This window comes from Eumetopias jubatus, unplaced genomic scaffold, assembly GCF_037043125.1.
Source record: "Eumetopias jubatus isolate StellerSeaLion01/CBP00866 unplaced genomic scaffold, mEumJub1_p1.0 scaffold_2, whole genome shotgun sequence".
In the NCBI taxonomy this organism is placed as follows: domain Eukaryota; kingdom Metazoa; phylum Chordata; class Mammalia; order Carnivora; family Otariidae; genus Eumetopias; species Eumetopias jubatus.
Window position 1 is genome coordinate 75,181,217 of NW_028274808.1, and position 22,962 is coordinate 75,204,178.

Genomic DNA, 22,962 nt, shown 5'->3' on the forward strand with positions numbered 1-22,962 from the left:
TTATCTCTGCTCGTGGGACAAATTCAGTTATTCAGGCTTCCAGCTTCTGAGTCTTTTTAATTACCCACCCACCCTACCCGCCGCACTCCATCACATCCCCTTCTATCTAGACAAAAGCTGAGGTCTGCGGGTTTTTGTTGAGTCTCTCATTACCGATCACCTGAACTAGTGACATAGCTATCACACGTGGTTTTCTCACCTGTTACACAGCTGACAGAGAATCCTTTTCTAATTATGATAGTATCACTGCCCTTTGAGAGCCTTCTGTTGTCTGTCGAATCAAGGAAGAAATCCTCAATCCAGTTTTCAAAATACTTTCAGCCAAACCAGACTGGCTTGCCGTTTTTTCTTCTCAGTGCCTTTACTGTTGCTTTGATCTCCTCCTTAAAGCCCTTCTGTTAAAGTCCTTTCGATCTTCTATTGGCATGTCTTCACAGTACCTCGTTAAACAAATGTGATTTCGACTTCATTTGTCATAAAAGGTCTCTCTGGCAGTCCTTACCATGAATCCGCTCCCGTCCTTACCTTACCTTTAATTCTATCCACAACATCTTCTTTGTGAAAACCATTACATTAAGCAGATTTCACGCTAGATTTGTAATATGTGAAGAAAAGTACTATTTCATTTGCAATCTGAATCTACTTTGAGCAGTGTGCTCTATTAAAATTTGGGGGGGTTGACATTAAGAAACCTTGTATTTCAGTTTCCATTATATTCTGACTTAAATCTCTCAATGCTCCTTTCTACTCTTCCAAATGTAGAAACTGTGGCCTATCTTTATCTCTTAAGACTAACATGAAAATACCTGAATTTTCAGCTCTCCTTCGTAATCCAAAGGTGCTTGTGATATTTGTATCACTCCCGTCTTCCGAAGAGCATAGCTTTAATAATGTTGGGCCCATTTTTTAAGGGGTTTCTGTTGCCTCCCCGTGTGTATCTTCTAAAATCTGCATATCTTAATTCCTCCATAGCCTGCTGACTATAATTATAAGCATAAGCAGCCTTTGTTTGAAGATATTCTAAAACTGGTTAATTTTACCAGAATTATAATGGTATAAGGCACATATCTTTAACTGTTTAAATTCCAAATTCAGATTTGTTTTGTTGAATAACGCTTATTAAATGTCTTCCCTAGTCACAAAGAGAATGTATGTTCATAATTACAATTTTGGGAAATGGCAGAAAGAATAAAGAAGAAATACAAAATTTTTCAAAATACTACCACCAGAGTTCTCCCATTAACATTTTATACATGTTGCCCACATTAGCATTTTATTTCTAAAATCAAAATCTTATTGTCTATATTTGGAGCTGGCCACTGCTGCTTCTGCTTTGAATACAATACAGCAGTTTTCAGGCCATCCCACAGAACCCCGGGTGCTGCACGCCACTTATAAATGTGGGAAATGTGGGAACCAAGCAGGTACAGTTCTAGGCTTCCCAACTTCCCATCCCAACCAGAGTAACTTGACTTTTGTATGTTTATATCTCAAGGTTTTACATAGGATTTCTTTGAAAACAGGTGTTCCTGCTTAAGAAAAGAAAAAATTCAATAACCACTGACTTTATATATCATGTTTTCTCATGCTATTAAAAATTTTAATAATTTTTTTTTTCTGTTCCCCCCCCCCCCACAGAGTTGTTAGCGGTTCTCGAGATGCCACTCTTAGGGTTTGGGATATTGAGACAGGCCAGTGTTTACATGTTTTGATGGGTCATGTAGCAGCAGTCCGCTGTGTTCAATATGATGGCAGGAGGGTTGTTAGTGGAGCATATGATTTTATGGTGAAGGTGTGGGATCCAGAGACGGAGACCTGTCTACACACGTTGCAGGGGCATACTAATAGAGTCTATTCATTACAGGTAAGAGATCATATCTCTCCTATCCCTTAGATGCTTTGCTGATGAATCATGAGATTGTTTTACTCAGATAATCACTGTCAAATTGCTGTTTCAATACAATCCAAAAAAGACAAATCAAATTATCCTGTTGTTTACATATACTTTAAAATTGGCATGAAGAAAGCATAAATTTTTAACTTATTTAAATAATTTGTTTCAGTATTTCTGTGATCTGCTGTTCCTCTAAAATACAAATATTTGTCTTGGAACCTGAAACTTTGGAGCCCCAAGTTTTACTATATTAATGAATGGGTAGATAGTCTCATAGGAAAATAACCTGGATTTTAATAAACTCCTTAGCAGAGGATTAATTTGGCCAAAAACTGCCCCTTTGCCTTGATAGCTGAAAGTTGATGGACCATGTAATTGTGATCCATTCCCATTCAAAGTGGAAGCAGAGACTTTCTCCATCAGACTGCTCTACCATCAAAGGGCTGCTGATTTGTAGTCATAGGAAGTAAATTTGACTAACCTGATTTTTTTTGTTTACCTTTGAACATGATATTCTTGAGTGAGTTGTCATATTTTTGAAATTGATAGCTAGATTAATAGCAAATTTAGAAAATGGGTCTTGTTTTATTTTCTGAAAGCATTTTCAAGTTGAAAATTTTTTCATTACTTATATAGTTTATTTACCAGTTACTGCCCATTAGTGATCAGCAGATTAGTACGTAGTCCCAGTGCTGACAGTTATCTATTCTTGGAATATTTGGCTCTTAATTTGTGGAATACTGTCTATGTCACAAAATATTGATATATAATAAAGATAAACTTAAAAAAGTTTATGAATTTGGAGGAGAGGGAATTGGCTGAAGTTGTTTTTATGTTTTGTGATATGTTCAGAACCTTAATGAATATAATATTCTCATTTAATAAACCATTAGATTGAGAAAAGAGGTAGCAATACTATTCTAGATCTTCTAGGAATTGACATCTATTGACTTTTAGTATAGCTGGGAAGCTGGAGAAGAGGTGCTATATAGCTTGCTTTTGTTATCAAAATGCCACTTCTTGTAATTCCAGATGTAATTATCTATTGGTGCATTTCCTAATTACCATTTGGTTCTTGTAAATGAAATTTTTATTTTACATACAGATTTTAATGGAACTTTTATTTTATTTTTTAAGATTTTATTTATTTATTTGACAGAGAGAGAGAGATCACAAGTAGGCAGGCAGGCAGAGGGAGAGGGAGAAGCAGGCTCCCTGCTGAGCATGGAGCCCAGTGCAGGGCTCGATCCCAGGACGCTAGGATCATGACATGAGCTGAAGGCAGCCACTTAACCAACTGAGCCACCCAGGCGCCCCTGGAACTTACTTTTAAACACCATGAGAGTTGTCTCTAGTCTTTTCATGCCCTAGGTGTGTTAATAAACACACCCTTTATCACAAGCTATGTCAGTAGTTTCAACTTTGTGTTGGGAAGTAAGATTCAAATGGCAATCTTTATTGAATGATCCATGATATTTAGCTGATCATCTGTGGCCAGATGATCTGAAACTAACGTGTTCATTTTAGGTGTTTTGTTTTCTTTTAATTGTTTCTGCATCTAGTTTGAAGCCACTGGCCATAAAAAATTAGCAATTCTGGGGGTACCTGGGTGGCTCAGTTGGTTGAGCATCGACTCTTGGTTTCTGCTTGGGTCATGATCTCAGGGTTGTGGAATCGAACCCTGCGTTGGGCTCCGTGCTCGGCAGGGAGTCAACTTGGGATTCTCTCCCTCCTCTCCCTCTGCCCCTCCATCCCTCTCTAAAATAAATAAATAAATCTTTTTTTTTTAAATTAGCAATTTTGATAGAAGCTTCTGAGAACATACACTGTAGATTTGCTTGATTTACCTGCACTTTTATCCTGTTACCTCATTTTATTCCTGGCATTACCTCTTTCCTGTGCTTTATTTTTCTCCCCTGTAGGATTAAGGTCAATAAATAATACCAAGAATATCTGCACTTCTAGTCTAATAAGCTGTGTCTGTTGTAGTTTGATGGCATCCATGTGGTGAGTGGATCTCTTGATACATCAATCCGAGTGTGGGATGTGGAGACGGGGAATTGCATTCACACGTTAACAGGACACCAATCGTTAACAAGTGGAATGGAACTCAAAGACAATATTCTTGTCTCTGGGAATGCAGATTCTACAGTTAAAATCTGGGATATCAAAACAGGACAGTGTTTACAAACATTGCAAGGTAAGTCTTGGCTACTCAGCTTTAGTTGTGTTCGTTAAAAATGGGATTGTTAGTCAAAAGAGAAATATGGAGCTTTTATTGTCACAAAAAGAATTAACCTCATACAAAATGAAAATGCTTATTTTGGATAAGTTTCTGAGCATTTTCACTCTGACTTGACAGAACTAGGCTACCCTTAAGAAATTGTTTTAAATTGTGTTTTTAGTATAAAATTGTTTAATACTTCCTTACATGTACAGTTAATTCGACCTAATCTTAAAGAACAATGTGAAGAAAGATCTTGGCTATATCATAGAAGCAACAAGCTCATTTTTTTTTTGAATGATTTTTTTTTTTTTTTTTGAATTTGTAGTCCAATTCTAAATTAAAGAGCTACCTTACTGGGGTAAAAAGAGCATCTCTAATCTGATAGAAAATTGATTTGGCCTCAACTTAGACCCTTTAACCATCTGCTTAACTAGGATGGAAGGAATGATAGCACCCAGTAAAATGAAAAAAGAAACACGTGAAAGCCACTAATATTAAATGAGGCACAACGGTGTTAACATTTTATGTCATGATTAACTTCTTTTTATTGGTCATAGCCCTGAAAAGTGTTTTTTCATTGAGGCCATTTGGTGGGCTGCACTGCAACTTTTTACTCATTGGTTGTGTCTGTTCCTCAGAGTTTTGGAATTGTGGTCATTTCAGCCTTCACCTCTGAGTGGTCAGTTCCAGGTGGTAAGGCTGGTAGATTTGGTGCCCATTCATCCATCAGCAGAATACATGAAGCTGAGCTATCTCCATCACCACTAGGAAGGCTCTTATTTGCACAGCCGGAAAACAAAACGTGTGCCCCATAGCTAACCAAGCTTCCTGGAAGACAGAACTCTTGAAAGTTAATGTTTCAGTTACAAATAACTACCAGATTTTCTTGCAACCCTGCTGATCCTAAAATACTCACAGTTTCTAAATATGCAGCATTTTAAATATTTCATTTATTGTATGTTCTAATGTAGAAGGGTACAATTACAGTGTAACTTGCCCATACCCATGATTTCTAACCAGTAATTTAATTCCTTTGGTTTTGCCTAGGTCCTAACAAGCATCAGAGTGCTGTGACCTGTTTACAGTTCAACAAGAACTTTGTAATTACCAGCTCAGATGATGGAACTGTAAAACTATGGGACTTGAAAACGGGTGAATTTATTCGAAACCTAGTCACATTGGAGAGTGGGGGGAGTGGGGGAGTCGTGTGGCGGATCAGAGCCTCAAACACAAAGCTGGTGTGTGCAGTTGGGAGTCGGAATGGGACTGAGGAAACCAAGCTGCTGGTGCTGGACTTCGATGTGGACATGAAGTGAAGAGCAGAAAAGAAATTTGTCCAAATGTGTAGACGATATACTCCCTGCCCTTCCCCCTGAAAAACAAACAAAAAACAAAAACAACAGAAGAAAAAAAGAAAAAAAAAAAAAGAAAAAAGAAAAGAAAAAGAAAAAAAAATCCCTTGTTCTCAGTGGTGCAGGATGTTGGCTTGGGGCAACAGAGTGAAGAGATCTACAGACAAGAAGGAAAAGAGGAAGACATGACAAACCGTAACTGACGAGAGAGGCGTCTGCTGTCTCAGCACATAAAAGGCTTCACTTTTGACTGAGGGCAGCTTTGCAAAATGAGACTTTCTAAATCAAACCAGGTGCAATTATTTCTTTATTTTCTTCTCCAGTGGTCACTGGGCAGTGTTAACGCTGAAGCTTCGTTAAAGATTCTGTTAGCCTGTCCTTTTACCACTGAGACCTAGGAAGGGGCTGCAATAACACCCAAACAGGGACTGGCTGACTTTCTCAGTAGAGAGCATCTGCAACAAAAAGTCATTTTTCTGGAGTGGAAAAGCTAAAAAAAAAAAAAAAAAAAAAAAAATTTACTGTGAATTGTTTTTGTACAGTTATCATGAAAAGCTTTTTTTTTTTTTTGCCAACCATTGCCAATGTCAATCAATCACAGTATTAGCCTCTGTTAATCTATTTACTGTCGCTTCCACATACACTCTTCAATGCATATGTTGCTCAAAGGTGGCAAGTTGTCCTGGGTTCCGTGAGTCCTGAGATGGATTTAATTCTTGATGCTGGTGCTAGAAGTAGGTCTTCAAATATGGGATTGTTGTCCCACCCCTGTACTGTACTCCCAGTGGCCAAACTTATTTATGCTGCTAAATGAAAGAAAGAAAAAAGCAAATTATTTTTTTTTATTTTTTTTCTGCTGTGACGTTTTAGTCCCAGACTGAATTCCAAATTTGCTCTAGTTTGGTTACAGAAAAAAGACTTTTTGCCACTGAAACTTGAACCATCTGTGCCTCTAAGAGGCTGAGAATGGGAGAGTTTCAGATAATAAAGAGTGAAGTTTGCCTGCAAGTAAAGAATTGAGAGTGTGTGCAAAGCTTATTTTCTTTTATCTGGGCAAAAATTAAAACACATTCCTTGGAACAGAGAGCTATTGCCGCCTGTTCTGTGGAGAAACTTTTCTTTTTGAGGGCTGTGGTGAATGGATGAACGTACATAATAAAACTGACAAAATATTTTAAAAATATATAAAACAAAGTTGCTGGTCAGTCTTAGTGTTTTACAGTATTTGGGAAAACAACTGTTACAGTTTTATTGCTCTGAGAAACTGACAAAGCAGAAACTACAGTTTTTGTAGTAAAGGCGTCACATGCAAACAAACGAAATGAATGAAAAAGTCAAATGGTTTGCCTCATTCTCCAAGAGCCACAACTCAAGCTGAACTGTGAAAGTGGTTTAACACTGTATCCTAGGTGATCTTTTTTTCCTCCTCCTGTTTATTTTTTTTTTGTTTTATTTATAGTCTGATTTAAAACAATCAGATTCAAGTTGGTTAATTTTAGTTATGTAACAACCTGACATGATGGAGGAAAACAACCTTTAAAGGGATTGTGTCTATGGTTTGATTCACTTAGAAATTTTATTTTCTTATAACTTAAGTGCAATAAAATGTGTTTTTTCATGTTAGTATGCCTGTTTCTTCTAGTGAAGTAAATGATACTTCATTATAAATATTTAGGGTTTGTCTCTAATATTTAAGATATCAAAGTCTTGGTTGGTTTCTTTGCATTCCTTGTAGTGTGACATAGAGATAACTACTTCCTGTTTCATACAGCTGAAGTTTCAAACAGCAGGCCTGTTTCATACAGCTAAAGTAAGAATGTGCCTAGAATGTAAATTTGGTTTATTGCCTTAGACTATAAGGGAGGACACTCCGCTGTGCCTATCTCTATATAACATTGGATGTATAAATATGAAAGCTGAGCCCCTCAAAGAGTCACAAAAGTTTTGTGATCGTTACAACTGGAATTCCTATTTAAAAAAAAAAAAGTTCATTTTTAAAATTTGACCACATATTGAGTACTTACCGGGAACGTTCTGTGCGTTATCTCTGAAGCCCCACCCTCCCTGAAAGGAGATACTATTCTCTTCTTTAAAGGTGAGGGTGGAACTGGCTCAGACTGGTTAGGTGATTTGTCAGAAGTCAGATAACTAACTAGCAGAGAGCCAACATTCATACCCATGCTCTTCAAGAAGAAAGAGACCTAGAATTTTGACAGACTTTCCAAAAGTGGAGTTTTGGAAAAAGTAAGTCATTCTTCTGGTACTTTCAGGCTCTTCTGTTGCTCTTTTAGTCAATAAATCTGGTATTTTATAATATGAGTGAAAATAGCAGGTTCTGTTTCCCACTCACCTCGTCTATATATTTAACATTTTTTAATCCCTACATTTAGTCACCAGGCCATAGATGAAAATCTAAAACTTAAAACAGATGCTGCTTAGAGAATACTTTTCACACAATCATAAAGTGTGTGTTCTTTACTCCTAGAGCAGCAGTTCTTGGGCCTCAGGTTCCGAGAGCTACTAAAGCTGAACATCAGGGAGTGGGGCCCAAGAATCTGCATTTAAACTAGCTCACCTGGCGAGTCATGTTCACAACTTAGAACCACTGCCTTAGATCCCTACTGTTGCCCATTTGGTTTATTATTCCCCAGCACATTACAGGCACAGAACCATCAGGGAGAAGTGACAGGTTAAAGGAAAAGACAGAAAAACCACATGGCTAAACACAGGCAAAAATCACTTTAGGTCTTAAGAGCAGGGACAAGCAGCCCTGCCTGCTTTAGGATAAACCAGGGCATAGCCCAGCGCCGTTACTACTGTTCATCGACAACCCTGAATGATCAAGAAGTTGTAATTCTATTTGGTAATCTTGAAACTGCTTGATGTTTCATAATACAAATGTGGCTTACCTGTAATATAATTAAAGAAAATCATCATCTTTAAAAAAATGTACATTACAGAACAGAATTGAGCTCACAGGATTTGCAGACAAATAGGTGGGAATTCAAATCCCAGTTTTGTAATACTGTCTAGTTATGGGAATTTCATCAGATTTCTTGACCTCCTGTTTCCTCATCTTTTAGTATGTAGACAATACCCACCTGCTAAGGTTATTGGAGGGATGAAGAGAATTGTTACAAAGCATGTAACACACCAGTGGCACTTCAAGCTCAATAAATGTTAGCTACTATTAAAACTTAAGGAAAAGAGACCCAGATAATTGTAACTTTCTACATTTGGGAACAATTGAATGTGTTCGTGACTCATTTAGGTACGTAATAAAAATAGCATTTCTCTACATAGAGCAATTTACGTTTTTTTAAGTGGAGTCACCTAGATTTCTCATTGGAGTCCTACTGAAACCCTGTGAGGTTGACAGGTAGGGGCACCTCAGTGATTTTGTACACACTTCGGTGTTCATTAAATATCATTTTATGAGTAAATGAATAATCTTTCTTGCAGTGGACCTGTTCCTGCAAGGGAATATGCTAACCTCGTTCTATAGGATTTAAATTGTCAGCGTGGTAAGGAAGGTTGCGAAGGGAACCCTGCTTTGTGGCCTCCTCAGTGGAGAAGTTCACCACCTTCTGTAACTGAATTTTAAAATTTTCACACTAGAATACAGGCAGTTCCCACATTTAGGTGTTACAAGTTCCTAAAGATCAAACACTGCCTGAAACTAAAGCTAAAATTAGGACAGAGAAGTAAACCCATAAAGGCCCATAAGAGGTGCTCAGTAAATACTTGTTGAATTGAGCAAAGGGAGCTTTTACTGTCTTTTATTATTATTGGAATTGTTTATAATTTTGATGCTTTAAAACTCCCTTGCTGAGATTTCAGTAACCACAGCTATTTCATTAATCGGCAACAGCCAATGCATACCACATGGTTAAGTACACGTTCCAGCCTACTGTTTTGTTTAATTTTAAAAAGTAATTGACACTCAATTGTATGTACTATTTTAAAGCCACTTTTTCTATGTCTTTTGAGCTAGTCTATTAGAAAGTCGCCTTTCTATTTATCCGAATCCATCAGAAGCTACAATCAAACACCAAAAACGACTGCTTTTCTCTCCCCAGAGTGAAACAGGAAATCAAGGCAGCCTCCCCAGCCCTGGGCTGTGCCTTGCTTTTGGTACTCCTCCTTCGCACACTCACCGCACTTGGCCAAACAAAGATCCCAAGCTAGAGGAGAGCAGACACCTGGAAGGAGCCTCCTGACTCCATCCTGGCTCCTGTAACTCCTCCCATTCCAGACTGCAACCTGGTACCAGCAGGTCTGCGTGGCGGGAGTGGCTCATGTTACATTTTTTCCTGAATCCCTCTCTCAGACACAGCTTTATTCATTTTCCTTCTATTAGCCGTCCTCCGCCCCCGATAAAAATCAGTCAGGATTATAACCTGTACTCTGTCAGATTCAGCAGCCAGTAAAGGATTCAGCATTGTGCCTTACAGCAGCTCTAAGAGAACCTCCTGTTTGTAGAGCCAGTCTACTGATAGAAAAAGGGGTTTAGTGTTGCTGATGAATTAATTTGAATAAATGCTTCTGGCGCAAGTGGGTTTATGTTCCCTGCCTTACTGCGTTTTGAAGATTACACATGCGTACATACACATACACACACACAAACACGAATATATTGGAACCTCCGAATAATCATGTTCTCAGTCATAATAACATCATTTCCCATAAGCCTTTTCCATCTTCGTCCATGAAAAAAAGAATGGGCCATATAAAGGGAAGGTGTTGGTAGCTAAGAGGAGATTTCCTAAGTCTTTTCCAGGATAGATCAGTGGCTGAAGAGGATGTGTGTGTGTTCGCACAATGTTCCTGGAGTCCTGCATTAAGCAACCGTATGGTAATTTGAAAAGTTGATGCCTAATTTTTGATGTTGGCATTTTCTCCTGCCCCGGGACATGGATTTTGAGTTAGACTCAAAGTGGTTGCACCCAGTCCCCTTTTATTGGGCGTGCCTAGTCATTGATTTGAATTACAAACAAAAATAACATGGCATTGTTCACTAGCCAACGTGTTTCATTATCCATTCGGTTAATACTAGTGGTGCCCAAATGAGTGAGGGTCTCACCAGCTTCGTCTTTCTGCCACCTTCTCTTTCTAGGTGGAGGAGACCAAAAAATATAAAAAGTAATTTCAAAGGTTCTTCAGGGAAAGGGAACACCAAAAACTGAAAGGACTCAAAATGTACCTTTCCCCAAAGTGTAAAGTACAAATAAATTCTAGATCCAGTTCCTAGGAAGACTCGTTGCTGAGACGAAAGCCTGGCAACGTCCCGATTTGCAATTGCGTATAAAAATAGCAGAGTTTCTATTTCAGATGATCTGATTCTCCCCAGGATTTTTAAGGACAAGGAACCACTGAGTGGACGTTTCGACATTTCATTCCTTGCTTTGAAAAATCTAGCGTGGCAAAAACCTATGAAAGCTATTTATCTTTGGGTTTTGTTTTGCTTTAGCAGTTATGGTCTGCAAAAGAAAAATTATGTTGAAATCACAATTGCAAATCAAAGGTTCAAATATAATAGACCACAAAAATATATTGCCAATTTACCCTTTTTCTAGGAGATTCAGGGATTATGAAAGAGACGTCAAACCAGTACTCACCATAAAAGGAAGGTTACTTGCAAGACTTCTAAAACTTATATTGATGAAGTCTATTAAGACTTTACTGAACCCTTATGCCTTGCTAAATGCAATCAGCAAGACAGTATAATCCCCTGCTACCATGGGGCCTTTCTTTTTTTTTTTTTTTTTTTATTTTAAAATGTTTTTTTTTTTTTTAAAGATTTATTTATTCATGAGAGACAGACAGAGAGAGAGAAGCAGAGGGAGAAGCAGGCTCCCAAGGAGCAGGGAGCCCGATGCGGGACTCGATCCCAGGACCCTGGGATCATGACCTGAGCCGAAGGCAGACGCTTAACCATCTGAGCCACCCAGGCGCCCTACCATGGGGCCTTTCAATTTGAGGATGCTTTCTATCTCTGTAAAATGAGTTTGACTAGCTTAAATAAATCCAGCAAGGACACAGTAAAGTTTAGAGGTTAAAAGTAAAACCGTATGCACTTCTTCTGGTAAGAGACAGTTGTGGGTTAAACTTAAGGACCCTCATAAAGAAAAGACCCCACATAATTAGATCCCAAAGTGAGTATTTAGGATAATAAAGATTATAACAAATTACTGGAGCCTTGATACGCAGATTCCTCTTTTCTGACATCTCTTTAGGCAATTGCCAGAATTACTTAAGAGAAGTGCTTCTAATTGCAGCCTGCCTTCTCTCTCCCACCTGGAACACTCTACGACTCCCAGCCACCCCTAGCTCTCACAGGGATCTGTTAAATGAGGGACCCTGAAGCTTAGCGTCATCAGTTTCAAGGAAAATCCACCTCTGCCTCTCTCAATTTCAATTCCCCCCATCTGTAAATGGGGTAACATGTTATGGGGATTACATGAGATGTTGTATGTCAAGTGCTTACCAGAGTGGTATGTAGTGAGTATTCATTTAAGGTTTGTAGTTATTCATGGTAATGAAGTGTGGTAGCTAGCTGCCATTGTACACTTATGTGCACTTTCTAAAACTCAGCATGGTTTTAAGCATTTTATTTTTATTTATTTACTTAACTCAGGGCTTGAACTCATGACCCTGAGATCAAGACCTGAGCCAAGATCAAGAATTGGAGGCTCAACTGACTGAGCCACCCAGGTGTCCCTATGGTTATAAAGTATTTTAAAATCATTTATTATTCACTTAATCTCAACTGTCTCATGATGTATTATTATTAATCCCATTTTACAAATGAGGAAATAGATACAGAGATGTCAAGCAACTTACTCAAGGCCACACAGTTAAGGGGCAAAAAACCTTGGAGAAATGGGGATTCAGGCCTAGGCATTATGACTCCAGAGCCCAGGCTCTTAACTACTATATGACATTATTGATTCACAGCCGCCTTGCAAGTATGGGAACATGTAGTGTGTGTTGGGTCATAGCAGGCAGTGATGTAACCCTCAGTCCCAACCTGTCAACCTGGGAACTGCCATGAAGCCATAAAGGAGGCCAGGTCCTGGGTTTCAGCTATGGATGCCTGAAGAACATGTGCGTAGCAATTCCTGGCATGGCTTAGCTGCTGTGAGCCCCCTCTCACTTTTTCCAATTGCAGAGTGAAAAGAGAATGAGTTACCTATGTAGAGAGGACTTATTGTAAGAGGTTCACATAGCAATGAGAATACAGGCAAGGTGGGTAAAATAATGTATCATTAAAAGAAAGGTTGTTTCCAGATCATTCAGGAGTAAAAATATGCTATTTCTACAAAAAAAAAAAAAATATTTTCGTTATGTAAGAAAAATTTTTTCTTTTTTTTCTTTAAGATTTTATTTATCCGTTTAGAGAGAGAGAATACGTGGGAGCAGGACAAGGAGCAGAGGGAGAGGGAGAGATAGAATCTCAAGTAGACTCTGCACTGAGTACAGAGTCCAGCTTGATCCCATGACCCTGAGATCATGACCTGAGCCGAAATCAAGAGTCGGACGCTTAACCAACTGAGCCACACAGGTGCCCCCCTCAATTGTTTTCTTTTTAAATCACCATTGATGCTCCTGTGTCTCAGACAACTAGGCTACTAAGGAGCAAGATTTGCACTCTATTACAGCCATGAGGAGAAGCAGGGCCAGTAGAAGTTAGACTGATAGGTGGTAAATCCTCAGTAAGTGTTAGCACCTGGTAGCAGCAGCAATGAGGTCAAATTCTCTCAGCTATTTGTGTGACTGGGAGAGTTTAAAAATCTTTCTCAACCTCTTTCATCATCTGTAAAAGAGAAAGTAACTTGTGAATGCCACATGAAATAACATGAAGCACCTGGTACAGTGCTGATCACCTACTCAATGAATGGTAGCCATCTTTAGTACTGTTGCTACCGCCAACAATAGTATTGGTGACCATGTCTCAGGCCATTATTTCAAACTTAATCTGGAAGAGGAGATCTGTAAGACTTTCAGAACACAAGGCCCAAACTACCTTCCAAAATGTGCCAGGAACCCGAGAACAGTCTCCCCTGTTAGAAAGTCAGACGCAATCCAGTTTGAAATGACAAATTACCTCTTCCTCTCCAAAGACCTACTTAAATAATAGTAGGGAAATTACAAAGGCATAACCCCAAACGAGGAAAAGGACAGGGGAATCAAGTAGACAAAAGATTTCAACAACTTCGGATGAAGGGAAGCAGATGAAGAAGTTGTCTTTAGACTAGTAGATTAGAGAAACTACAACCTCAAGTGTCCATGAAGAGGAGGGTAACAATGAGAAGTGAGCTAATTCCTTTTTTTTTTTGCAGAAGGCAAGGGCACGACGTGGGGCTGAGAACTAGGAAACTGGATGAAGTAAGAGCACATAGAAGGATGAAGTCTACTTCCCTTTCTCATCTTCTTGCATACAGCAGACTACCTTGTGAGCCCCTCCAACCTCCCCACACACACGCCATTTACAAGAACTATGAAGGGGATGTGATCCAAATTGAGTATATAGCCATAGAAGGGAGCAGGGGTGAGGCTCAGAAATGATGATGGAGATTAAATTACAGGCTGCAGTTCTCCTTACAGTCTACCCTCTCCCAGAATGCCAACAGTCTGGCATCTACCAGAGGATTCTTCCCCAATGAAATGAACAACCTGAGGAAAAAAGTCTCCATATACTGGCATTGGGCAGAGAGGCGAATGAAACTTGGCTGCCCACTCAATCAAAGAAGAAAAGCTCCAACCACAAACGGAGAGCTTTCTATCCACTTTTCAGTGTCTATTTCTTAAATATGAATAGCCAAGTATCTAAGACCTCCAATTTGAATGACTAAGCCAAAAAAATTATGAAATAAACTTTGAAAAAGAATGATAATGACAATTTCAGAAAGATAAATACTGCCTTTTATAATACAGGAATGGGATACAATTTTTAAAAGGTCTCATAGAAATTAAAATGTGGTGGAAATTTTAAAAGGAAAAGAAAAACCTTCAATGGAAAATAAAAATTGAGGAAATCAAAAGTTAAAAGAGATGGAAATTAGTAGAGAAAATATAGAGGAAAAAAAATAGAGGATTAGTCTGGGACATGTAACTTCTACATAACAGCAGTTTCAAACAGGAAAATAGAGAATAAATTATTCAAAAATAAATACAAGAAAAATTAACAGAATTGAAAGACAGAAAACCCCTGGATTGAAAGGGCCCACTGAATGTCCTATGAATAAATGAGTTGGGGGGAAAAAAATAACGATTCACCATTACAAAATTTTGGAACACTTGGGCTAAAAAGAAGCCCCTCAAAACCTGTGGAGAGAAAGATCAGAGGGAAAAAATAAGAATTGCAATTTTAGACTTCTCAGTAGCAACATCTGCTGCTAGAAGACAAAGGTCTGCAAAACTCTACAGGCCAATTATGCTCAAGTTAGCATTGCACACCCAGCCAAATTACTGATCAAGTGAGAGGGAGAATAGAGTTATTTCCAGACATATGAGGACAGCAAACACTACCTCTCACAAACTCTGTCTTAAGAAGCTTTTGGAAAATACAGTCCAACAAAACAATGAAATAAGCCATGAAAGAGGAAAACATGGCAGAAGATAAGGGCTTCAGTACAGGAGAGGGTTTCTAGGATGATAATAAGCATTGGGACTTGGGAACTACCAGCTGAAGTGTGAGCAGGGAGGGACTTATGAGGAAGTCCCCCACGAATATAAAGGAGAGTGGTAAACACCATCTCATTATCATGATAGATCATTTAAAAAAAAATTCTCAGTATTCAGGACATCTAATGATAAAGTTAGAATTTTTTTTTAAAGTTTCAGTATATTAAAAGCAATGCAACGGATAAGAATGAAACAATTATTAATTCAAAATAGTATGTGAAAAGACGTAAGCATAGTGCACTATTTAGCCCTGCAGTAAACCATGTTTATCTAGCTATAAAAATGTAAATACTGATGAAGGATTTTGCTAAAATGTATGCAGTGGGGAAGGGAGGGAAAGAGATTTAAACCCTCATCTACCATAATTAGAAGTTCCCAATGTCTAAAATGAAAAAAAAAGTCAAAATAGAGGATAAGCACATTTTATAGAAAGATAGGAGATACACAGAATTAGCTAGTTACAAATGTTTGCCTCTGTGGCTGGGTGAAGGAGAAGATGCAGCATTTTGATATGCTTTCCTTTTTTGCATTCCTTTGCTAAAACTTTATTTTTAAGGCAAGATCAAACAAGTCGGTGTGGGAGATTTCAGAAATAATGACATTTCTTTGCCCAGGCCAGTCAGTGTCCTTCTTGACAAGGCCCTGTTCTGGGTAGTCACCAGAAGTTACTGAGTCTTATGGCACGCGGAGGGGCTTAGGGGCACTCCTTCTGGAAGGGTTCCACAGTGAAGTGGAGGCACAGATGACAGCCGTGTGGGGGCAACTTACCAGGTTCTCCTTGTGTTTGTTCTTCCTTCATCTGTAAAAGGGGCCCGATAACAATTCCTCCTTATTAGGCCATTGGAGGCCTGAATAGATGAGCCATGTAATAGGCTTAGCACCGTCTCTGGCTAATGAGTTCTTAATAAAGGGTACTTTATTTTTAACACCATCCCTCAGTCCCAGACTGAAAACTAACTTAAGATCTGAAACTAGCAGGATCCAGAGCTCTTGACTTCAGGTTCTGATTGGAGCATGTAGAGATGGACAGACCGAGTTGTAGCCCTGTGTATGCAGGATCAAGAGCAGGAGCCACCTCTGGAGCCCCAAGGATAGAGCTCCCTCACCCCTCTCCAACCTGTCTCTCCATCATCTCTTTCTAACTGGCCCTGGGTTTTACTTCCAATTTCTCCCACCAGGTACTTGAAGCGTTTTCCTTACTTAGAAATACTTCTCGGCAAATGAAAATGACTCAAGTTTCCATAAAGTGAAGTTCAGGATATCTCTTTTGGAAACAGTTTTTCCCTTGAAATTCTAGACCAAAATCTCAAAAAGGCCAGAGCGGGGCAAGTAGATGAACAGAAACAATGAGTTGGAAAAATGTCCTTTGTGCCTGAGTGAGGTCCTGCTAAATGGAATGCCAAGGGTACATGCATAATTCCCTTGATGCCAAAGGCTTTGTCATACCTGGGAAGCTTGCAGTGCCTATTGGTAGCCGGAGCACCCGTGATGAGATGTGTTGTCACCGTGAGTTACTCCTGACCTTCCAAGCCTACTTAGAACTGACATCACCATGTGCCCTGGCTGTTCTCTCTAAAGGCTCTAGAACCAGGGGGAGCCTCAGAGGCCCACAGGTTCAGGAGGACTGGGTGGGTGGAGGGGGCTTGCTGCAGCCAGCTCAGTCGTCCAGGCTGATGCCTAAGGTCTAAATGACAGACCGACTGTAGCCACCTGATCCTTTCGAACACTTCCTAAGTTGCCAGAAAGCTCCCAGACATCCGACATTCCGTGTCTGCACTTGGCGGTTTGTGGTGTTTGGGTATGGAGGCTACTCATTTCACTGTGGCTTTGGTTGGCCGTCTAGACTCTTACCCAGTGAGATTCCTGAAGGTTTCAAAGCAACTGGGGAGACTGTTAGCAAGTGTTTCTTTTTTTGAGAGCTATTTAACCATCACTTTATCAAACAACATCAGCTATCTGTTAAAGTGGGTGGCTTCTTAATTTTCTGGCCCTCAGTGACTCTTCATAAGATGTAGCCTCAAGTTTTAAGTTGGTGTGAACAGATCAGGCCTAGTATCACCACCCTCAGTGCTTTTTTTTTTTTTTTTTTTCCCATTAAAGCAGCCATCAGAGGCTCAGGGTCTAATTTAATTAAACTATTCTGCTTCATAACCAGGGCTCCAATGGAAGAATCTCTTACGTATTGATTTGTTGTTTCTGGAAATCAGCTGAGTTCCCACCCAGGTGTGCCATGTTGGAAGGAGAGAAATGCTGGGACATTTCCTCTTCTCTCAGAACGCAACTCTCCAGCTTTGGGGAACGGAGTTCTTTAAGACTCCTAGAAGAAGGACTCCGGTACTTGCTCTCCAGGGCCTTCCCGTCCCTGACCGCACAGCCCCCTCCATCTGCAGGGCCTGAGCCTACACCCACTGAGGCCTTCTGTTCATTTCCCCTCAGCTAAGGAGTCATTGCAATGGGAGAAATAAATTAGAACTAAATTAGACTGAGATTCACAGTCCTGGAAGCGTGACTGCCGATAAGCATTACTGGTTGTTTTATGTCTGCTGCCTAGTGGGGGTGGGGGGTGGGGCTCCCACATCAGTAACCAGCAATCTGGCTAATCAGTGCACAGAGCAGAAGTCTGGAGAGGGGTCCCACTCCACTGCAAGAGTTTCTTTCTTCAAGTTGTGTCTGCCCCTAAGGAAAAAAAAAATCACTTATCTACAGCATATTCTCGAATTGTTAAAAAGCTCTCACTTCACTCTTTTCCTTTGCTTACCCTGGAGAAATCCAAATTGGAAAACTTCCTATTTAAGATAATCAACAGAGGAGAACAACAGATCAACTTGGGCTAATATCAGTAGCAGGAAGACCAATTAACAAATTCATGAATTGTGCTGTTTACACTTCTATTCCTAAGGTTAATTATGTGATCAAGTAATAGCTTTTGCCTTGATTATGGGACCCTTAGGAAATAAAAGTGTGTTTCCACTTTACAAGTATGTTTGCATTTCGGGTCCTGCTTTGATACCACAGGAACTGGGTTCAGCAAATACCTCCCATACGCACAGTTATAATCAAAGGACAGATTTAAATAGCCTCAAGACTCGCTGTATAAACAGAAGCATAATTCATAAAAGTGCTAACATCCACCTATACATGATTCTCTCTCTCTCTCTCTCTCTGCTTTGGACTATTTATAGTGTCAATTCTTTCCAGATGTTGTGGACCAGAGAGTGTAGGCTCTTTTCTCATTATTCTCTACTGGGAGGAATCAGTCAAATTAGCTACTCGGCCTTAAATACAGAAAAAAAAGACACATCGCCTACACTTTTAAGGGACACTCCCTCAGCAAGGCTGTTGCAGCTGCCTGTTAATAATTGTAGTTTCTATCTTTTGAGGGATTATCCCATGGCAAGCACCTCACGTGAATCCATTTGTGTAATTTTCTAAGGCTACAAGGCAGATACTTTCATTATCATCATCTCTCCTTTACAGGTGAGGAAACTGAGGCACAGAGAGTTTATGCGAATTGCCCAAACCCATAACAAATAGATAAGTCAGAATTTGAATCCAGGCAGTCCAGCTTCAGAGTCTACACACTTAACTACTAGGTGTTATTGTTTTCTCCCTTTGGGTCCCAACTTTGGTGCACAGTGTTAGGGGATGGTGGATTATTTCACAAACTGGAGAAGCAACACCTAGAAGGTACATTGTGCCATTAGAGATCTTCAAGTGAGGTGCCCAAATTAACCTCTTCTGCCTGCCATCACTTCTGAGTAGTCTGACCCAAAGCAACCGGAAAGAATATTGGTTTCTTGGGAGGCTGCTGAATTGTGATAGGGTGTGACCAGAAAGCTCTGTCAGGCTGATTCTTCCCTTGTCTCGCCAGGTGAGGCCCCAACCGGGGCTCGCTGACGGCAGTCTTTCCCCATAGCAACACAGCCATGCCTGGAGAGATGCAAACTCTGACAACATGCAGAAAGGAAGAGATGGCTTCTTAGCTTTGTCCAGGACTAACCACAGAATTCTCTAGATTAAGATACATGTATCAGATTCATTTTGTTTCTACCTTTTCACGAGAGCACCCATTGGAAAAGGGCAGAGGCAGTCATGGAGCAAGGTTATGGAGTCAGACTCTGCCCTTTACAGCTGGTGACCTCAGGTGTTTTCCTTCAGCTTCTTGCTCCTCGACGGCCTCATCCGGAAAAGGGTATCGACCTCATAGGTTGTAACGGCAACAAAATCAGATAATCCAGGGAAAGCGGCGCAAAGTGTGGTCCTTGGACCAGCAGCAGCAACCTCGTGGGCGGCCTTCTCTGAAAAGCAGACTCCCAGGTCCCATCCCAGACTCGCTGGATCAAAATCTGCGTTTCGTCCTCCAGGTCATTCACCTGCATGGTCCTTCATCACAAATACTGACATTGGGGAAGCCATAGTAAGGTGAACACATGATCATTATTAGTTGTAATTTTATCACTTGAGATTATCTACTCAAAGTAAATTCAGCATCACCGTTCTGGGAGTAAAGGGCTAAAAGTGGTGGGGGGAGACCTTGGAAATGAGCTGCGAGGCCCCGGTTGGAAACCCCTCCCTTGTCTCCACTGTTGCTCATTTCCTCAATCCTCAGAGCTGAGGAGAAAGCACCTGAGGAAAGTCACAGAGACTTTCTGGGGACACTGTTGGGAAAACCAAAGTCAGGGAAACAAACAGCCATGAAACATGTGGCTTTTGCAGCAGGCCGTGATTGGAAGCTGGCAAGTCGTGCCTAGTACTGAAACCCAAAAAGCCTTTTTATAAAAATTACTATTATTATTATTTCCAGCACAACCCAAGTCTCCTGCCAGATCATGGCTTTTAATTTAAGTGCACAGTTACTGCTCAGAAGTGATTCACAAGCCTTTAAAGAGCCACTCTCCTTTGGAAGTCGGTTTAGAATGCAGAGGGTTTGGAGATTAGTGTTGAGAGTGAGAGCATTTGACTGCCTAAGGATTCAATCTCCCAGGTACTTAGATACGTCGTCGCAGCGAGAACTGATGTTCATTAAACTGTAAGCAAATTAGAGTTCAAGCCAAAGATATAAAGGAAGACATAATTAGTATACAGGAGCCATCCACCATCGTTCGACTTCTCTTAGGTGAGAAGTCTTATGGTTGAGAATTAGTTCCTTGCACAAAAGAAAATTACATAACTGCTTTACGCCGGCTGCTGATACTGTGCTTTATCGCCCTCAATTTCCAATGAAACGAAGCGGGAGTCTGCAAGACAGCATTAAAGTGTTAATTTTCCTTTTGGGCTTTACTTCCATTTTATCTTTAGAGGAACCCAGAATGGTTTGGTAAATAGTGTATTTTGCCAGCCAATAAATAAAAATCTATTTTTACCAAGGGGACGCTGGGCTGCCACACGCGATGGAAGCTTCCCAGGAGTTGAGAGGTTGGGAGGGCACACCATCTTCAGCAAAACTGATTTGGAGAAAAAAACACAGCTCCCTGTCCTCCAAATCTAGACTGCCCTGAAGTAATGTGGTTCTGTCAGGTTCTGACACCCCCTGGGGGCTGCCTTCCAGGCATAGCTCTAGGGAGACAGACAAAGGAATTGAGCTCCCAGAGCAAGATAAATCCATGAGATGTATTGTGGCACCAATCCTGCAGCTCCAAGAGGAGCTTTGGAAGAAATGAGATGCCAGTTCTCCCTCCCCTCCACCCTGTCACACTTTATTGGCAGACAGTTGAACTAGAAATACTGAGGGAGCCATGTTTGAATTCGTAGAACTGCCATATGCCCTACCCCACATGCCCTCTGACAATCCCTCTGCAGACATTGTGATTTGGAAGTTGGGGCCAACTTGGAAAGAGCTTGGCAGAGGCCCTTCCTTGGATCTGGAGGGCAATGGTAGACCAGCAAGGTTGGTGGGCAGGCTGTGGACTGGGACCCCAATTCTCTGAGTCTGCAGAGCAGGCAAAGGCCTCCTTGGGTCTGGCCTGAAGGGAAGAGCAGTGGATGCAACAAGCAGCCAGATAGATCCTTGACAAGGAGCAGCAGTATGGCGGCTTCCTGGAGGGGCTGAGGAGGAACCCGAAAGCTGGTTGGGAGGTTGGGGCTCAGCAGGTACATCACATCCAGCCTGTCCTCCACCTGCAGCCGAGGGTTCTGGCTTTGCAGGAAAGGTGCTGTTGCAGCTCAGTAGGCTGGGAACACAGCTTTGGAAGCTAAAAAACGACAATAATAATAGCTATCTCCCAGAGAGCCCATTTTTACAGTGAGTCTGAGAAATGGATGAGTTTTATCTCTGTTTTATCAATGTCCAAATAGAAGTTAAGTGCATGTCTGCCATTTGCCTAAAGTCACCTAAACAGATGGTGGTAGAGATTGGAGATTAGCCTCCACACAGAAAACTAAAGCTGGCCTCCCTCTCTGCCCAGTTCCAGAATGTTCTGGAAGCTGGGAAATGTGTAAGACACAAGAAAAAACTTGGGATGTTCTTTCTGAGGGAGGGAGTAGCATGTCCAGAAAAATGGAGGAAATGGAGATACGGGAGAGCAGGGAAGAAACGAAGAGAAAGAAGGATCCCAAGAAGGAGAGAGGGTGTTAGGAATGGAAGGGAGTTTGTGGCCCCAAGTTCTGGGCAGTGAGCAGTGAGGCTCTCCACTTCTGTCCCCATTTTGTTTGTGTCAAGAACCTCGGAAACTTCCTGGAAGCTTGAGTGTGGGAACTGTAGCCAGGATGAAATCTAGAGGGACAGAGCACTCCGGAGAGTCCTTCCCGTCATGGAATATGGGGCAGCAGGGCAGCTACTGGCCTATTGACAAAACCCCAGTTGGAGCCTGAGACCCCTTACCCCCAATTTCTCCTGCCCAGAGGATAGCACAGGATAGCTAGGGACACTCCTTGGGGACACTCTCCCAGAGCAGTAGGGAGCAGTCTTGACACCCAGTCTCTGTTTACTTAAATCCCTGTTCCAAAGGAGGCTGCTGGTGGGGTCGCACTGGCCTTTAGAAGAGTGAGGAGATGGGGCCTCCCTAAATCAGGTGCGACGCCAGGGCCAGATTGCACAGAGCTCTTCTTTCTGGAGCTCTGTCAGCTCCCCACGGTTCGATTTCACACCTTTCACCCAAGTGCCTTCTCCCGAGGGCACCATAGTGTGTCGTCTGCTTGTTTGTTTTATAAAGTGTACCCTTTAAATTTAATTTCTTCGATGGCTTTTAAGATACGTGTACGTAGAGTTTGGACCCTCATTTGTTGAAACATTGGCGGGGGAGGGAGATGGAATGCAAGAGGGAAAGAGAAAACTAAAAAAAAAAAAAAAAAAAAAAAAGGCCTTTCTGCCAGCATGGTAAATGAATCATGAAAAAACCTCCCCAAGCAGCCATCTCTCTGCTCTTTTGCTCGGGAACAGTAGCACCTGGCGCGCACGAGCCTTTCCTGGGCTCGGTCTGCCGGTGACTGGCCTCCTCCTCATTGGTGACCAGTTCTGGAAGGCCCTTCCAGGGGGGCAGCTGAGGGCATTCAGCTTGCTGTTCAGGCCATCAGGCAGCTGATCCCTGATATTCTGTAAAGAAACAGTAGTGGAGGATCCAGGACCTGTGGGAGTAAGCGGAGCACAACCAGGAGCATGGACGGAGGCCAGGAACAGAGGCAAGGCCCCGCCAGGCACCAAAAAGGATTCAAGGTAAGTCTCCAGCCTGGAGCCCTCCTGGGGGACAGCAGGGAAGCCAACCGACCCGGGAGTCCCCTCAAGAGGACGGCCAGGAGCTGCAGAGCTAGAAACGGGGCCTCAGACGTACAGACACCAGCTGTTCGGAGATTTCCAGGACTGTCCT

General features: G+C 41.3%; 1 protein-coding gene across 2 annotated transcripts in view; it reads left to right on the forward strand.

Moving 5' to 3' along the window:
• Nucleotides 1-7,096, forward strand: part of FBXW7 (F-box and WD repeat domain containing 7) — a 221,422-nt gene extending 214,326 nt beyond the window's left edge. For both annotated transcript variants that reach the window (XM_088021022.1, XM_088021021.1), the window contains 3 exons: nucleotides 1,639-1,864; nucleotides 3,884-4,094; nucleotides 5,169-7,096. In XM_088021022.1, the coding sequence (XP_087877148.1) occupies nucleotides 1,639-1,864; nucleotides 3,884-4,094; nucleotides 5,169-5,437 (706 nt within the window). In that variant the 3' untranslated portion in view covers nucleotides 5,438-7,096. The remainder of the gene's footprint in view (nucleotides 1-1,638; nucleotides 1,865-3,883; nucleotides 4,095-5,168) is intronic.
• The last annotated feature ends 15,866 nt before the right edge of the window (nucleotides 7,097-22,962 follow it).